The 18,667-nt window shown below is 38.0% G+C and overlaps 1 protein-coding gene and 1 pseudogene across 3 annotated transcripts; both read left to right on the top strand.

The window, feature by feature from the left end:
• The first annotated feature begins 8,294 nt into the window (after nucleotides 1-8,294).
• Nucleotides 8,295-12,564, top strand: LOC143544318 (haloacid dehalogenase-like hydrolase domain-containing protein Sgpp; annotated as a pseudogene). The gene is made up of 6 exons (XR_013137233.1): nucleotides 8,295-8,481; nucleotides 9,663-9,777; nucleotides 9,868-10,022; nucleotides 11,289-11,332; nucleotides 12,072-12,288; nucleotides 12,358-12,564. The product of XR_013137233.1 is annotated as a haloacid dehalogenase-like hydrolase domain-containing protein Sgpp (transcript).
• A 948-nt stretch (nucleotides 12,565-13,512) lies between these two features.
• On the top strand, nucleotides 13,513-18,223 carry LOC143544341 (TMV resistance protein N-like). 2 transcript variants are annotated; one of them, XR_013137237.1, is made up of 5 exons: nucleotides 13,516-13,973; nucleotides 14,167-15,268; nucleotides 15,364-15,657; nucleotides 15,742-16,754; nucleotides 17,851-18,223. XR_013137237.1 is itself a non-coding variant. In XM_077036464.1 (4 exons), the coding sequence occupies exons 1-4, from the start codon at nucleotides 13,516-13,518 to the stop codon at nucleotides 16,702-16,704; spliced, it is 2,817 nt and encodes a 938-aa protein (XP_076892579.1). In that variant the 5' UTR covers nucleotides 13,513-13,515; the 3' UTR covers nucleotides 16,705-16,903. The 2 variants fall into 2 exon arrangements, 1 of the variants encoding a protein (XP_076892579.1); XM_077036464.1 differs by lacking the exon at nucleotides 17,851-18,223 and having other exon boundaries at nucleotides 13,513-13,973; nucleotides 15,742-16,903.
• Nucleotides 18,224-18,667: the final 444 nt, after the last annotated feature.

The following is an 18,667-nucleotide window of genomic DNA, read 5'->3' as shown; positions in this document are numbered from 1 at the left end:
TTGCTTGAGCGTTTGGAAGGCTTCTTCTTGCTTAGAGCCCCAAATATACGGTTTGCCTTTGTGCGTTAATGCTGTTAAAGGCAAGGCGATTTTTGAGAAGTTCGAAATGAATCGCCGGTAGTATCCAGCTAAGCCCAAAAAGGAACGGATTTCGGTAGGAGTGGACGGTGCAATCCAGTTCTTGATTGCTTCAATTTTGGATGGGTCGACATGAATACCCATCTTGTTTACAACATGACCAAGAAACTGTACTTCATCCGACCAGAACTCACACTTGGAGAGTTTGGCATAGAGTTGTTCGGTTCGAAGCTTTTGCAACACCAACTGAAGATGTTGTTCATGCTCGGCCTTGGTTTTGGAATACACCAGAACGTCATCGATAAACACGATCACGAATCGGTCCAAGAAAGATCTACACACCCAGTTCATTAGGTCCATGAAGACAGCGGGTGCGTTGGTTAAACCGAAGGGCATGACCAAGAATTCAAAATGACCATAGCGGGTTCGAAAAGCAGTCTTGGGAATATCCTCTTCGCGGATACGCAACTGGTGATAGCCAGAACGGAGATCGATTTTGGAGAAACAAGAGGCACCTTGGAGTTGGTCAAAGAGGTCGTCAATACGCGGTAAGGGATACCGGTTCTTAATGGTGAGCTTGTTCAGCTCGCGGTAATCGATACACATGCGAAACGAACCGTCTTTCTTTTTAACGAACAACACCGGAGCACCCCACGGCGAAGAGCTAGGGCGAATGAATCCTTTATCGGTCAACTCTTGAAGTTGACTTGCTAATTCTTGCATTTCAGCGGGTGCAAGTCGATAAGGAGATTTGGCTACAGGGGATGCACCAGGGACAAGATCAACACGAAACTCGACTTCCCGAGCGGGAGGTAAACCAGAAAGATCATCGGGGAAGACTTCAGGAAAGTCACGCACGATGGGGATTTCAGAAAGTTTCTTCTTTCCTTCATCGGGTTTGACCACATGAGCTAAGAACGCGACACAATTCTTCCGCAAAAGTCTTCGGGCTTCAGAGCATGACATAAGTTTAAGACCGTTAGATGGTTTCTCGCCGTAGATATGAAGATTTTCACCATTTTCCCGAGGAATGCGAATCAATTTCTTGGCGCAGATTACTTCGGCGCGATTTTGCGAGAGCCAGTCCATTCCAATAATCACATCAAAACTTCCAAGAGGCATGGGAATGAGGTCGATTAGAAAATCATGTTCATTAAGGTTAAGCGTGCAATCTTTGATCACGGAGTTTATTAAAATAGTTTCACCATTAGCCAATTCAACTGAAAAGTTTTCGTTTAGGTTTACTCGCGGTCGCGCAAGTTTTTGTTCAAATGCGCGAGAAATAAAACTTCTATCGGCGCCAGTATCAAAAAGTATAGATGCATATTGTCCGTTAAGTAAAAATGTACCATTAACCACGTCATTATTCGCTTGCGCTTGGTGCGCGGTTATATTAAAAGCTCGTCCGCGCGTCACTTGGTTTGAAATTTGGTTAACCGGATTAGCTTGCGTAATTTGTACTTGCAGTCTCGGGCACGCGTTCCGGAAATGACTGGGGTCACCGCAGTTATAGCACGACCTGGGTCGTGGATTAGGGTATGTTGGTTGTGGGTTTAGCGGGTAAGTTGGTGGTGTTTGCGCGATTGGGTTGGCGGGAAGGACTCTACAGTTCTCAGCAGTGTGACCAGTACGGCCACATCGGTTACATTGTCGACACGGGACTTGAGTTGGATGGTGAAGTCTACAGGTTGGGCAAAAAGGTTGGTTTCATGTGTAAGGTTTCTTAGTTGACTGGGCAGGGAGTGCGGGATTGGTTAAGGCATAGTTATGGACTACAGGGGGTGTTGGGTAAGTTGACATTGGGTTAGGAGCGTATACTAGAGGTTGGTAGGCGGGTTGCTGGACAACAAGCGGGTTGGTAAGCGCGTAGGCTTTGCGCCTGCGCTTGAGGTTGTTACGGTTTGAGGGTTCTGGCTTGGTTTCTGTTGGTTCTGGGACAGTCTTGGTGAGTTTGGTCTTTTCGGCTCCCCGCAGGAACAAGGTTCCTGCCCTGACATGGTTGTCGCTGAGCACAGCGGCCAACTCGATGGCGTCAGAGAGGGTTGCTGGGTTCCTAGCCCATACAGAATCTTGAATTTCCATGGGGAGACCCCCAAGAAACTTCTCGATGGCTCGGCGGGAAGGGGTAACTAGGTGCGGGACAAGCAAACTTAGTTCGTGGAAGCGCGTCGCGTACTCGCGCGCTTCGCCACTGTACTGCTTCAAGTTCCAAAATTCCTCCTCAAGGCGCTTTATTTCGTTGGGAGGGCAGAATTCTCTAGTCAAAAGTTCCTTGAATTCCTCCCAGAGCATGCTAGAAGCAGCCTCTGCGCCACGCGCATGAGCTACTCCGTTCCACCAAGTAAGCGCCCTTGATTCTAGGACACTTGAGGCGTATAAGGTTCGTCGGTCTGGAGGGCATTGGGTATGGAGGAAGGTGTTCTCAATTTTCTCGAGCCATGGGAGCATTACGGTGGCTCCTTCAAGCCCTGTGAATTTCGGAGGGTTACCCGCATTAAAGGATTTAATATTGTATCCGGAGGGGTTGGTATTATTTTGGTTTAAGGCTTGAGCTATCGCGGCGGCCATTTCCTGGGAACGTTGCTGCCTACGTCTGCGCGAGGCTTCTCTCCTCTGATGACGGCGAGATAGCGGAGGCATTCTATAAAAGTTTTAGTTTTTGTTAATATCTTGGTATGGGAAATCGTTTTAGCGCAAAGTATATCGTCGTAAAGCTTGTTTCGCGGAGTTAAATGCTATCAAATTTTGAAGTAAAATATGAATTTAAATGCAAACTTAATACATGTAATAAATTCGAATTGAAAATCGACAATTCATGCATCACCATGACTTTCCGAATTCTCAATTTAAAATATCGAGTAAATGAATATTGGAGATTGACAATTCATGTATCACCATGACTTTTCAAATCCTCAATTTAAAATATACGAGTAAACGAGCATTGAAGGTTGACAATTCATGTATCACCATGACTTTTCAAATCTTCAATTTAAAATATCGAGTAAATGAATATTGGAGATTGACAATTCATGTATCACCATGACTTTTCAAATCTTCAATTTAAATCATAAAGTTAATGGGGATTGAAAATCAACTATTCATGTATCACCATGACTTTTTGGATTTTCAATGTTAAGTCCCAACAACAAACGAATATGCAAGTAAAGAAATGAATTGAAATTTAACAATAAAAATCGAAAGATCGCGAAATAAACATGAAATCATGTGCTGCGTAAGCGCAAGCATATTTTATAAATATCGAGTAATTAACAATTAGCGCGCAAACATGAGATATTTCTCATGCGCGAGAAGGGACTCTTAGGTATTCTAGGTCGTTACGTCTAACCACCTATCCTAAAGTCACGGAGCTCTGATACCAATATGTAACACCCCGACCGATGGCGGATTATACATCGGGGCGCCACGTATTGTTTCATTACTCGTGACACTATTTGGGTGTCAATATTTAATAAATACATTTTCATTGCGCACGCGCAGAACACAAATCGTAAAGTAACATAAATCATATCATAACTTAAAATATTCAAATAACATAATTTGTCTTGTTACATTTTAATCTAGGTCCAAATAAAAAGAGAACATCCTACGTGTCCTTGAGATTCCCAAAAGCAGCTACAGCAAACCTGAACATGTGTTAAAATAAAACGTCAACACTTGCGTGTCGGTGAGAAATCAAGTTTAATAGATATAAATAGATAATAACAAACACTGCGCGCAACATGTGCTTAACTGGGGTTTAACATAGGGTGTAATCAGATTGTGATCAAGCCTTAGATCATAGCTCATAGTTCAATCCGTGCTCCCAATTGAGCACAAAAACAAGAAATCATACGTGCATGTGTAACAAAACAAGAAAACCGTAAACGATAGGTCTCCCGTGTTCATCTAATGGATCCATGAAAACTTCGGAATAGGCCGAACAAAGCGGTTAATGATTCACACATACAAATAAACAGCCAAGTAAACGTCCATAACACATGGGGTTTTGCGCACATAAATTTCATAAACAAGTTTAAGACTCAAGTTGTACGAACACATGAACATCCCAAAACGTTAAAAATAAAAGGGGATTAAGTACGAGATTACTCACCTGAAAAAGGTGTGTTGAAAGATAATGCAAGAACCAACTTTTAAACAAGCACAAGTTAATCTATAAATAAGAGGTTATTGGTTTAACGATTGGTTTTTATGTCTTGAATATATGCAGTATCGATTTTTGTTAGTTAAACAAATTAAAATATATATATTTATATTTACCGAGATTCTGGGCAGAACAGAAGAGAAGACGGAGGCAAAGAGAGGAGTGAGGATCTTCGGCAGAGAGCAAAGGGAGAGAGATTGGGGAGTGTTTAAGTGTAGTGTGTGTAGTGTTACAAGAAATTAGCTTAATTTATAGGAAAACTCAAGGGAACACAATCCCTTAAAAAGGGGAAAAAATCTTATCAAATCAAGCAAAAGATATTAAAAAGCACAAGGAACCAAAAGCAAAAGATATCAAAAGATATGCCGGCAGCTGCAGGGGATGGGGAAAAGCTGACAGGATACTGGTCAAAGCATGGGAGGAGTCAGATAAAACACTGTTCAAGACATGCAAAAGAAGATTTCAAAAGATTATGTCAGTCACTTTTTCTGTCAACCAATAGGATTGGTGCGCATGCTGCGCCGAAAGTGGCTTTTCGGACAGATGTCGGAACTGACCTACAGTGCTCAAACAAAAGATAAGATATTTCAAAAGCATACAGGCTGACCTAAACTGAAGAAAAGACTTAAGGTTTAGCGCGAGAAGACTCGAGCTCGCGCGAGGGCGAAGGCAGACAGAGAACAATCCTTAGCGCGCCGCGGGAAGAACTACAATCCTTAGCGCGTCGCGGGAAGAACTACTATTCTTAGCGCGTCGAGGGAAGAACTACAATTCTTAGCGCGTCGCGGGAAGAACTATAATTCTTAGCGCGCCGCGGGAAGAACTACAATCCTTAGCGCGCCGCGGGAAGAACTACCATTCTTAGCGCGCTGCGGGAACAGTTCGCCTTGCGTATCGCAGGAACAGCTGGTCTTCGCGCAGGCTTCCTTGTAAGGAGTCTGGCGCGTGGAGCTGCGCAGACATCCTTAGGCGGGAAGAACCAAAGGTCAAGCAAAGAGTTAAGAGAAAAGGGGTTCAAGGCTTAAGGGTTAAGCAGAGGGGCGGGACGGCGACAAGAGAGAAAAGAGGCGGGACGGCGACAAGAAAGAGAAAGAGGCGGGACGGCGACAAGAAAGAGAAAGAGGCGGGACGGCGGAAAGGAAATTATTATTATTAGTAGGTAATATAAAAATATATATATATATGTATAATTTATTTAATGTTAAATTTACAAAGATTAATAATCAAATTTTAAATCATTAAAAGAATCGGATTCGAAAACGGGTACCTGGGTCGGGTCGGATTGGGCAGTTGCCACAATAGGTTTGAACCAAAGTGCATACATTGATAAAATCTTGAAAAGGTTCAAGATGGAAAACTCTAAGAAAGGTCTAGTACCTATTCAAAGAGGAACGATATTGAGTACATCTCAATGTCCAAGCTCAAAGGATGAGCAAGAAAGGATGAAAGGAATCCCATATGCATCAGCTATAGGATCCATCATGTATGCAATGATATGCACTAGACCGGACGTGTCATGCGCTTTGAGCATGACAAGTAGATACCAATAGAATCCTGGAGATAGTCATTGGATGGCTGTTAAAGAGTATTTTGAAATACCTTAGACGGGATAAGGATATGCTTCTAATATACGGATCTGGTGAGGAAGAGCTTATTGTAAAAGGTTACACGGATGCTAGCTTCCAAACCGATCGAGATGATTGTCGATCACAATCGGGATATGTTTTCTTTATGAATGGTGGGGCAGTCTATTGGAAGAGCTCGAAACAAGATGTGGTAGCGTTGTCCACCACATATGTTGAATACATTGCCGCCTCATTGGCAGCACAAGAAGCTGCGTGGATAAAGAAGTTCATTGCCGACCTAGGGGTGGTCCGTACCATTCAGGACCCTCTAGAGATCTTTTGTGATAACGAGGGTGCGATTGCTCAAATCAAAGAACCTCGTGCACATCAAAAAACAAGGCACGTTGAGCGGAGGTTCAACTACATAAGGGATGAAGTTGAGAAGGGAAAATATGTATTCGCAAAGTTCACACTGATCAAAACATTGCGGATCCACTCACTGAGCTCCTTGAAAGGCCAAAGCATGAAGGTCACACTTGTGCCTTAGGACTTCAATATTCTAGTGATTGGATTTGATCTAATTTTGTATTTGGATATCGGAACAGTTGTAGTTTTACTCATTAACATGATTATGGTTTATGATTATGACATTTTGAGTTATGTTCCATTTTAGCATGTTTGAATCCGTGAATAAGTTAATTATTCTAAATGTCCGTAGTCGGTCATATTTGTGGGAACAAGTATGAAAGTAAAACTATTATGAACTTGGATTGGTGGATATTCATAAGGTATGAATATAGAGCAAGGATTGCTACCAAGGTTCATAGATATTCTGCGGTACAAATATTTGATTGACCCGATCTCAAATATTACTACATGGAATCTTTGTGATTGATCATAAATAAAATTTGAGTAAAAGGTGAATATCATATTATCCTCCGACCTGAGATACATATTGGGTCTTGATTTTCACCAAATATACTTTGAATTAGTTCTTCGCTGTTCTGAAACATGACAGTACATAAGACTAGGCTCAGGTGTAGTACAAGGTGATTGTGAGAGACGTATGTAGTCAAGAAGGGATTTGTCCCTCTTATTAGTTGAGAGTAAAATGTCTAAGGCTTGCTAAGTTAAATCAACAGAGAATGATCACTCTATGCTCTGGATTTGACATGACATTTGTGACAAAGGGATAAATGATTAATTTACCTAAATCATTTCAAGTAAGGGACTTGAAGGGGATGATGTTATTGAATGACACTTCGTCATACGTATTAGGGGTAGTGAACCGTAGTTATGCGGTATTCACTATTATCAATCTTCTATGTATCTTGTGCAAATGGGAGATTGTAGGACTCGGTCTGCCCAAGACACATACAATATTGATGTGGCTAGTACGTTATGATGCAAGTCGGGTCATACCCAAACCATAGATATTTGTTTAAATGATGTGATCATAGTAAATAAATATCAACACTTGATTTTGGAAATTGGTTTCCTAAGCAATTGCACTTGAAAGGATAATAAATTATATGGATAATTTATTTTAGAGAGATTAATTTTAATATTATTTATTTGGTTGAGTAACATTTAAAAGAGTTATACATGTACATGTTGCATCAACTTTATAACATGTAAATTATGTTGCATGTAACAAGTACAAGATGCATGTGATATTTTAACAATATTTGAAATTCAAAACCCATGATGGGACCCACATGTGGCTGGCCACTTTAGGCCTTACCCAACCAAAACACATGCAATTTTATCTTGGTTATTTACATCCATAAAAGCTAATAACTCTTTTCTCTCAGTTAACTCTCTGTAAGCTTTTATCTTATGCAAGAACTCTTTCTTCTTTTCTCTCAATTTTCCGCCAAAAGAGGACCAAGAAGAGAGGTTAAAATTAAGTCAAAATCCTAGCTACAAGGTGTTGGTTGGTGGCTTAAAGGGTATGCAAGTTTGAGCCATTCGTTTTTGAAGGCTTCCATTCAAAGAGCATCGTCTACCTTACTTTTAAAGGTAATAATAATAATAATAAGCATTCTATGGTAGAAATGCTAATTTATATGTTCTTGGTTTTTAGTTTTGATAGCATGCATGCCCATTTTTGGATATGGGTTTTGGGTTTTATCTTAAAATCGGTTTTTAACATGAATAAACTAACAAGATTTAAAAACTTTAATCCGCAGCGTTTTTACATATAATGGGTTATATGGACTTTGATAATCTTGTTAAAACCCAACAAATATAACTATAGCAAATGTTGGTACACGAACGAGGCGCTACTAATCGAATCACAGTTGTGTCTTCGCTGCAACGTGCGTGCACTCTTATTTGTTCATTATTAACTGTAAAAAGGGAATCCCAAACATAGCCCTAAAACTAACAAATCAGATTTAACTGAAAAGGGAATAAGAAGATCCAACAAGGTATAATAATCCAAGTAGTAACATGGTTGGCTTGGTGTTATGTTATGTTATGTTTCCTCCACCCAAAGCCTATGGAAGGAAAACAATCGACAGAGCTCCAAACAGTCACAACACAAATGTTAACGCTCACTACTTGCCTTCACCTCTTCCCCAATAATAATAATAATAATAATATTTTACGCTCAAAACCACATTTCCCATCAACGATTACACCCGCTTCATCAACCTCCGACCCAAGTAACAGGTATATATAATATAATATGTTTCTTCACAAATTCATTATTCTGTTTGTTCTTTGAATTCATTCGTGACACAAATTCATGCTCATCTGTATAAATGATAATAAAAGTTTAGTTATAGATGAAATGATAGGATCCCTATATTATTGCAATTTATTTCTGTTTTATTCCAAATTTGTCACCTACAAATTTGGACTATCAAATGGGTCGGTTCGGGCGGGTTCAGGTCACATGTCGGAACGGCTCGATTCGAAAAAAGGGTTAGTTTGGTTTGGTTCGGGCCGCGACGGGTTTGGGTCGAAAGGGTCAGGTCAGGACGGGTTAGAATGGGTTTCGGGTGAAAACGGGCTGGTTTAAATTTCTTTTATGAAATTCTTGTACATTTCAGCTTTGCTTTTGGTTTTGGCACCGGTTACGTGCTAAGCTGTTAATGCTAAAAAAATATCGGATATTGGTGAAGGACCGATATCTAAGATATCAGTAATTTTAATTTCATGTAAAATTCATATATATAGCAATTTATTATTTAACACTAAGAATTCAGTGTAGTCTCCTACCATTAACAAATGAACCTTTTGCAAATTGCAAAACTCTAAAAATCAGTAAGAATTAATTAAGACTTAAAACACTGATATCAGGAATATCGGTTATTGGTCAAATATTAGTCCAATATCGATATTTTGATATTATCGGTACCAATATTCTAAACCAATATTCTAACTGATATATCGTCAAGGGACCGATAACCGATTTATCACTGATATATCGGTGATATATCGGCGATATCGACTGCATAGGTTACGTGTGTTTAGGCGTTAGTTATGCGTGCAACGAAGGTTACACATGTTAAAATGTCGGAAAGGCGTATTTCAATGCCGGTTATATGAATCGAGGCTGGAAAACGAGCACTCAATCGCCTACCGATTTTGGTTCCATTATTAGATTTTATTTTTATAAGATTACTAAATGTGAATTCTAAATTATTATTGGTCAAATGTTATTGGATTTAAGCCTGCAAGTTATTTCTATTTTCTTGCAACTTTGGCACCCTGAATGCATATATATGTAGTATTTGTTATATTCATTTATGTGGTGGTCTGTTTATTTATTAAAGAATACAAATATTCATATAATTCAAAGTTTGAAATCAGTCCATTTGACCTTCAAATCAACTTTATTGATGCAGCAATGCTTCATTATCTTCCATTGCTCCTCTTGAAGCAATCCTTTTCAACATTGATGGAACTCTTTGTGACTCCGATCCTCTTCATTACTACGCCTTCCGTGATATGCTCCAAGAGGCAGAGCTTTCTTAAACCGCTTGATCTCTGTTTTTATCATCATGAATCTTATTATTAAAACATGCATATATTGCATTTTCATGCTTATAGATTGGATTTAATGATGGGTCACCTATCGATGAGGAATTCTTCATAAACAACATCAGTGGCAAGCATAACGAAGAGCTTTGTAATGTTCTTCTCCCCGATTGGGAGTTTGAAAAGGCCATGAATTTCATGGTTGACAAGGAAGCTTTGTTTAGAAGGTAATTTGTATCATCATGTCCATACTAGTTTATCAACTGCTTTGCTTTGACTTTCTAAAGTCAAGCGTTACGTTCTAAGTTTATAATCCATATGACCTAAAAAGCTTTGTTTAGATGTAAGGTTATAATCCATATGGGTCAAGCATATGACTAAAAAGCTTTGTTTAGAAGGTAACTTATAACGGTGCAAACGAGTCGAGCTCGACTAGGCTCATTTTGACTATCGAGAGCTCATTTCAAGTTCTTTTTCAAAAGCTCGAGTTCAGTTCATTACTCAATTTTCAAGCTCGAACCCATATCGGGCACAGCTCGTTTATAATTATTTTTAATAAATTTAATACATTTATTTAATTTTTTTCTACATCTATAATAAAACCTTAACGAGCCTAAGCTCGGCTCGCGTTCAATACCTTAAACGAGCAAAAGCTCGGCTTGGGCTCGGCTGTGCAGTGGGAAATCAATACATTGAAATTAAAAAAAAAGTTAAAACTCAAAAGTACACTAAGCTCATTAAGGCTTGATGAGCCTAAACGATCATCCCTTACAAGGCTAGAGCTTTGGCTCAATAACTAAACGAGCTTTATTTAATGCTTTGGCTTGGCTCAAACTCGATAAGGCTCGGCTCATTTCAAGTTCTTTTATCAATTTGATCTCGAGTAACTCGCGAGTGTTGGTTAAGGCCCCAAACTACACACTAATTCACGCATGCTATAAATATGTTAAAAAACCCTTTTCATCTTGGACCATTTAATTAGTCTCTTGACCCGCAATCTGCTGACCCATTTGACCCTCTGACCCGCGACACGTGAACATTCGATTAACCCAACAGCGAGTGGCTCGGCTTGTATGCTCCCCTGGTAATTTGTTTCACTATTCAAGCAAGCTCTGGTAAGTTTGCCCTTAAATGACCAAATCTATAAAAAGTCAAAAGGTATGTTCTTTGACATAGGAGTTCTGAGTAACCATGTTACGTTGGTTGTGTCGTGTTACTGAACATGTAATATTTATCTTGTTAAAAGGGTTGTGTTGTGTAACACGTTTATGAACATGTCCATGTTTGTGTTTGAGGAAATAACACATTTAATTAATCGTGTCGTGTTAGTATTTAATACTTGTGTCAATCGTTTCTGACCCGTTTAACAAATTCAGATCTGTTTTTCTGTCACATTAAAATACACGATGCCTTTTAAAGTTATAATCTTTATGGTACTGTTGTTCTTTTTTAAAATGCAACTTTTATTTTAACTCCAGCCTGTAAATAAACAGATTGGCAGCTGAACAGTTGGAACCTATAAGCGGCTTAAATCAATCAATCATACCCAATTAAGTCCCACCAACAGCAAAGCTATAAGTAGGGTCTGTGAGGGTGGGATGTAGGCACACCGTACCTCTATCCAACGGGATAAAGAGGTGGCTTTCAGAGAGACCCTCAGCTCTGTAATACATATGTAAGAGGCAATATATAGTGAATGAGATAATAATAATAATAATAATAATAATAATAATAATAATAATAATAATAATAATAATAATACTAGTAATAATAAAATAATAATAATACTATATGGTGTGTGACCAAAATAAGGTAAATAGAAGCCTTAAGGTGCTCCCTTTCTCCCTAAAAATCTTTAACTTTAATCCTACTTCTCCAAGAATTCCTATCTCCAACCATGTCCTCGGAGAGGTTTAGGTCTATCAAATCACGCCTAATCCTCTCATCCCAAGTCAATTTAGGTCGTCCTCTACCCCTCCTCCCCTCTATAGTCATGTTTTCTACGGATCTAACAGGATTCTTCGAATGTCTTCTCTTCACATGTCCAAACCATCTCAATCTCCACTCTCTTATCTTGTCTGATATTTTCGCTACCCCTAATCTCTCCCGAAACACATCATTTCTTATTCGGTCTAACCTTTTGTGCCCACACATCCATCGTAGCATTCTCATTTCTGCTACCTCCATCTTCCGCACTTGTGCCTTCTTGGTGGCCCAACAATCTGTAGAAAACTTGTGCCTTCTTGTGTGCCCACATATAAGCGGCTTAAATGACGTATGCAAATGGGTAGAAGATCTTGGCTTGAAACGGGCTGCGGTTACGAACGCTCCAAGATCAAATGCTGAGTTGCTGATTTCAATGCTTAAACTACAAGATTTTTTGAAGTGATAGTTCTAGCTGAAGAATGTGCAAGACCAAAACCTTTTCCTGATCCGTACCTCAAGGCTCTAAATGCACTTAAAGTTTCCCCAAATCACACATTTGTGTTTGAGGTATGAACTCAACTCAATCATCTCTCAAAATCACACATTTCATGTGATTATTTTTGTGTTTTTGCCTAGGATTCTGTTTCTGGAATAAAAGCAGCTAATCGAGCCGGGATGGCGGCTGTTGGTATGGCTACTAGAAACCCTGAACAAATGCTACTAGATGCAGGTGCATCGCTCGTTATCAAGGATTATAACAACCCTAAATTATGGGAAAATCTACAAGAGATGATACAACAAAAGTTGTTAAATATTTGTAGATTAGTTGGTTCTTCATATTGAATAACCATTTCTTTCACTAAATTGTGTTAATTCTGATAATATTTCATACATATGCTTTTTTTTCCTTGAAACATATATATACATGTGATTAAGAACAATAAGTTAGGGGATGTGAATTTGGCTTTTTAATTGATAATTTGTTGGTTATCTTAAAGGCAATATAAATATACCATAAAGAGTATTTATAGATTGTTGGACTTGATAATTTAGATTTTATCCAAACTATTATGTAATTAATAGAAATTAAGGCATTATTGTGTAATTAGCATCAAAATGTATTGTTTAGTAAGTTTGGGCGGTTGATTCCCCAAACAACACACGTCGCTTTACCAAAGGGTTTGCACCCTTTCGAAAACTATAAATAGCGATGTAAACACTCATTATTAATAGAACGATTTAGAATCAAATAATTAAACTTTTGTGTCGTCTCGCCCCTTCATAGATTATCTATTTGCCTATAAATATACGAAGAATTTAAGAAGAGTGATAATTACAAGAGTTGTATTCATAAATCGATAAAATGTAAATGAATTTATGTTTTAACTTTTTCATTTATCATGACATTGATTTCTATCAGCTAGGGCCAAGGTGCAAACATGGTGGGTGTATGAAATACAATTAGAAGACTTTGAAAAGTAAACACAAAATAATCAAAGAGATATGGCCCATTTAGGACCCAAGTTGTTGCTTGTCGGTTTCTTGTGTGGCTTTCAAAAGTAAACCTAAATTAAATAGATAGGTCCCATGTATTTATGATCCAAGTTGCTGCCTACGGCTTTCGTGGAAATTACATTGCTTGGATTATTGACTTTAATATCTCCTTGTGTTCACATCTTTGCTCAAGCTCATCATATTTTCTTTGCAATCAAAACATTCCTTACATCATCTGGAGAAAATTTCATCAAAACAGATTTGATCTTTTATAATCTGTCAAGCATTAGCATACTTTCAATGGCTTCTTCAAGTTCATACCTTCCAAACCAATTCGACGTGTTTTTGAGCTTCTGTGGTGAAGACACTCGCAAGACCTTTGTCGGTCATCTTTATGCTGCTCTTGAGCACCAAGGTATTAACACGTTCAAGGACGACGAGAAAGGAAAAAAGATCAATGATGAGCTCTTGCAAGACTCTAGAGTCTACATTATTGTTTTTTCCAAACACTATGCTTCTTCATCATGGTGTTTAAACGAGCTTCTGGAGATCATGCGGTGTCACAAGACGAACGAGCATATTGCTTTTCCCGTGTTCTACGATGTGGATCCCTCTGAAGTCCGAAAACAAACTGGACCAGTTGGAAAAGCCCTTGCCATACATACGGACAAGAATGAGTCAGAAGTTGGAGAGTGGAGAGAGGCTCTTAAACAAGCAGCCAATTTGTCTGGTTGGGATTTGAGGAAGACCGCTGATGGGTAAATTCCTTCAATATCTCATGTTCTATTGTCAAATTATAGAAGTATAATTAAGTCTTGTTGAAAGATGAACATTAAAACATAAAATATGCACACTTGCTTTACAAATAGTGCAGTATAGACCTAAAAAATAATTATTCGTGTGGCTTCTTGTGCAACTTAATTAATTGAATTTTCTTCTGCGGATCTACAGGGATGAAGCTAAAGTCATAAAATTAATTGTTGAGAAGGTTTCATTTGAGTTAAATCTCAATGATATTATTGTTGACAAGAATTTAGTGGGCATGGAACAAAGAATGCAAGCTCTGGATCAGTCTTTAGAGATTGGTTTAAGTGATGTTCGCATGATAGGCATCAAGGGCATGGGAGGTGCAGGGAAAACAACTTTGGCACGTGCTATATTTGATAAATTGTCCATTAATTTTGATGGCAAAAGCTTTGTTGAGAACGTGAGGGAAAAAACCTCTCAGTCTGGTTTGAAGAAGCTGCAAAAACAAGTCCTTAAAGATGTCTTAAAGGAGAGCATTAGTGTTAGTGGTGTTCATGAAGGGAGAAACTTAATGAGAAAGAAGTTGTGTGGTAAAAAAGTTATGGTTGTTCTCGATGATGTGGATCATGCAGATCAACTTGACGCATTAGCAGGTGATCTTAATTGGTTCAAGCCAGGAAGTAGAATTATAATTACAACCAGAGATGTGCAGGTGCTGAACTGTGATAGAGTGAAGTGGATCCATGATGCCAATTTGTTATCGAATGAGGAAGCGATTTGCCTATTCAGTAGGCACGCATTTGGGAATGATATTCCAGCTCACGAGTATGAAAAACAATCGCTCGAAGTTATACGTTATGCTGCTGGTCTACCCTTGACAATCAAAGTTCTGGGTTCATTTCTTTGTAGTAAAACCAAGCCTCAATGGAGAGATGCACTAGCAAGACTCAAAACGATTCCATTGAAGGAAACTCTGAAAATATTGGAAATAAGCTATGAAAGCCTGGAAGATGATTGCAAGGAAATATTCCTAGATGTGGCATGCTTCCTTAGATACTGGAACGAAGACAAGGCAATAAGAATGCTTGAAAGCTGTGGTTTTCATGCTATAAATGGCTTAAGAGTTCTTGAGCAAAAATCTCTAATAACTGTAGATAAAAATATTTATGGTTCATATATACAAATGCATGACCATCTAGTAGAAATGGGGATGAATATTGTACGTCGTGAGCATCCAGATGAGCCCTGTAGATATAGCCGATTATGGGTTCAGGAGGAAATCGAGCGTGTCTTGGCTAATAACTCGGTAAGACTCCACTTTATATGTAAGGTGGAGATGAAACTCACAAAATTTTCATTAATCATAACTCAAGTTTTACGATCATTGTTCTTGAATTGCAGGGTAGTGGAGCAGCAAGATGTGTATATCTAAGAATTACCCCTACTATTTTTTTAGAAGGTCTTGAAAACATGAAGAAACTTGGATGCCTAATTGTGAACCACGCAGAGCTCAACGATGATTTTGATGACTGTGTGAGGATTGATGGAGCCTGTCGATACTTTCCAAATTCTCTACGATATCTGTATTGGTACAACTACCCCCACTGGTGTTTACCCAAAACGTTTGAAGCAAATAATCTTGTTGCACTTGAAATGCCTAGAAGCAACATCAATCATCTTTGGGAAGAGGGAAAGGTAATATGGTTGGTTGGTGAAATTTGAATGTTATACTACTGATATATGTTTCCCTTATTTTGTTCTCTTTTCATCTTGTGATAGGTTATGAAGAAGCTCAAATTCCTTGACTTGAGTAATTCAAAGTTGAGGAGCCTTGACCTTGGGCTGACTCCCAAACTCGAGAGGTTAAATCTTTATAAATGTAAAGATTTGGTAAAACTTGACGTGGTCGAGGGATGTCTAAAAAGCCTAGTCTACCTAAACTTAGATGGCTGCAGCAATTTGAGGTCTGTATCATTTATCGAGGAGTTGGAATCACTTGAGTTTCTTAATGTAAGGGGATTAGATCTAAGGGAATTCCCTGGTTGTATAGTCACAGGGCACTCCAACAATCGTTTGCTACAGCTGGATCTTTCAAATAACTTCTATATATCAGAAATACCCTCATCAATTGGAAATCTTCATAACCTTGTCTCTCTATCTCTCTCTTTTTGCACAAGACTTAAGAGTCTTCCAGGAAGCATTTGTAGTCTACAACATTTGACAGCTCTTTACCTTGCATCCACTGACATAGAGGAATTGCCAGAGGACCTTGGCCAATTGGAATGTTTAGAATACCTAGATTTATATGGTACAAAAGTTAAACATCTCCCTAATAGCATTTGTATGTTGAAACGTCTGAAAACCCTATGTCTTTATAGTTGTGATAGTCTTGAGAAATTACCAGAGGATGTTGGTGAATTAGAATCTTTGGAGGTATTAGAAATGAATTTATGCTCCAATTTAAGAGAAATTCCAAGCAGCATCTGTAAATTGAAACGTCTCAAAGAGTTGAAACTTCAAGGTTGTAAGAATATTGAGAAATTGCCTGAGGAACTGGGTAATTTAGGCTGTTTACAATCATTAGATATTAGGGATACAGGCATAACTCATCTTCCACACAGCATTTCTTTGATAAAAGGTCTGGAAGTCGAGAGATCCAATTACGACGATGATAGCGAATCGGAATCGGAATCAGAATCAGAATCAGAATCCAGACGAACCAAATCACAGAGAACCATATAGTCTGCTTCTCTTCACCTCTTCATCATGTGCCTACCCAATCAACTCAACTGGTATGTTTCTTCACAAATTACTCCAATACACACACCAGTTGATAATTACTCTGCTTCTTTTTGGCATTCATTCATGATATTTTATGAGTTTTTCAGAAGTTATTTTATTATTTTTTATTGCAGCTGTCTTGTTTTTGGGTTTCATTTTTATGCATACAAACAAAGCAATGGGGGATGCAATTCATTAAATGAAACAATTAATTTATCTTTCGTTAGTAGTTGGGTATTATCATGTATTAGTTTTGAAGTTAGAAATCAAGATGCTTGACCTTATTAGTCAAGATTTTGTATTGAAATTAGCTCATTGGATACTAGAGGGTGTGTATGGGTCGGTTCGATTCATTTGGTTTCGGGCTAAACCGAAGATTTTCAAAAAACCAATTGGTTTCAGTTATTGGTTTGGGTTCAGTTCGGTTTTTGTTTAGTGAATTTGGTACTTAGTTTTTTTGTTATTTAAAAGTAAATTAGTTAATTTTTAATTAATTATTATACATTAGGCTAAAATATTTGGGTTAAATATATATATTAAACTATTATAAATTACTTAAATTTTAAAATAAAAACTAAAAATCTATTAGTTCGGTTCGGTTCGATTATTTTGGTTTGGTCTTTTCGGTTATTTAGGTTTTGGAACGATTTCTTCGGATTCATGCAAGTACTGTACTAACTGATCAAAGTTATCTTTATTTACTTATTTTTAACATGTTACCTGTGCTTCTTCTGATGTTGCTGATCTCATAATTTTAACTAAAGGTCAACTGTCATATACTTAAAATTAAACCATCTCTACGTGTTTTCAAAGCTTGTTTGTCGTTTATACATAAAACTTCTGTTCTATTTAAACTTGTGAACACAGTTTGACCATTATGGAAAGTCAAACTTCCGTGGTTTTCTTTGAATTCAATCTAACTACAAACATTATATTGTTACTTATTTCTAGCTTGTGCTTGTTTAAACATTTCTGGAAGATATTTGTTTCTCTTATTCTAACTAAACTAAAAGAATAACTGTATGAATAACTTAAATGACTTAACCTTCGAATTTTTTTGCTGTAATCACTGATTTTATCAGTCTATGTTTTTCTTTTCTACTCTAGGATCTATTATCTACACCAATGCAATGAAACAGTGGACGGTCCACGGTAATGAAGAAGGTATTTGCTCATATGCTAAGAGACAACAGGTCTACGGTTTTCAAAACTTTTCTGTTATATGATTGTTGTTGAACATTAGTATTAATTAATCTTCTTGCAAGTTGATATATGTTTTTTTGTATAGATGAATGAAACATTGTATTTTCTTTTTTGTTTGAATAAATAACTTAATGTATAATAATGTTTACTTATAAAGTTTTACACATTAGAATTAGTTGACTTCATTAGTCAAACATTGCAAGTTTAATTGACTTTGACTACAGTTACTTCCCTCCTTACTATTTGCGTGTAGAAGCAACTTAACAATAAACAACCGCTTTGGGAATCAAGCATTCATGCTCCTAAGTGTATCCGATACCATACAAAATATAAGATGACATGTTTGACCCAATCCTTCTAAAATGTGCTTCTGCATATCGGTCAAATAACGGGTCTGGAGCAGGTGCTTATGCGGTCAACTAACAGGTGGGTTTCTGCGGTCTTGAGGTGAAGGAATGGGCCCCATTTTGTCCACTTCAATTAACTAACAGGTCTGGACCACTTTAGGCCCACTTAGAATTGTAACTCCAAAGCATATCACATGAACTTCAAACATTTCCCAGCTGCAGTATCATGTACCAAGCAAATAGCAGTCCTGTTGACCAATTCCGATATGCACGTTCTGTTGACTTTCGTATTACCTTCAGAAGTCACAGTTCACCCCAAAAAGTCAAACCAAATAGGAGTGCCAGTTTTAACCAGCTTTCTTCTCTTTTTCATC

The sequence above is a fragment of the Bidens hawaiensis genome, unplaced genomic scaffold (assembly GCF_021521415.1).
Source record: "Bidens hawaiensis isolate Kalapana, Puna unplaced genomic scaffold, B.hawaiensis_p1.1 tig00013528_1, whole genome shotgun sequence".
NCBI classification, from domain to species: Eukaryota; Viridiplantae; Streptophyta; class Magnoliopsida; order Asterales; family Asteraceae; genus Bidens; species Bidens hawaiensis.
Note: the sequence above shows the minus strand (reverse complement) of the source record. Positions and strands in the feature narration are given on the sequence as shown.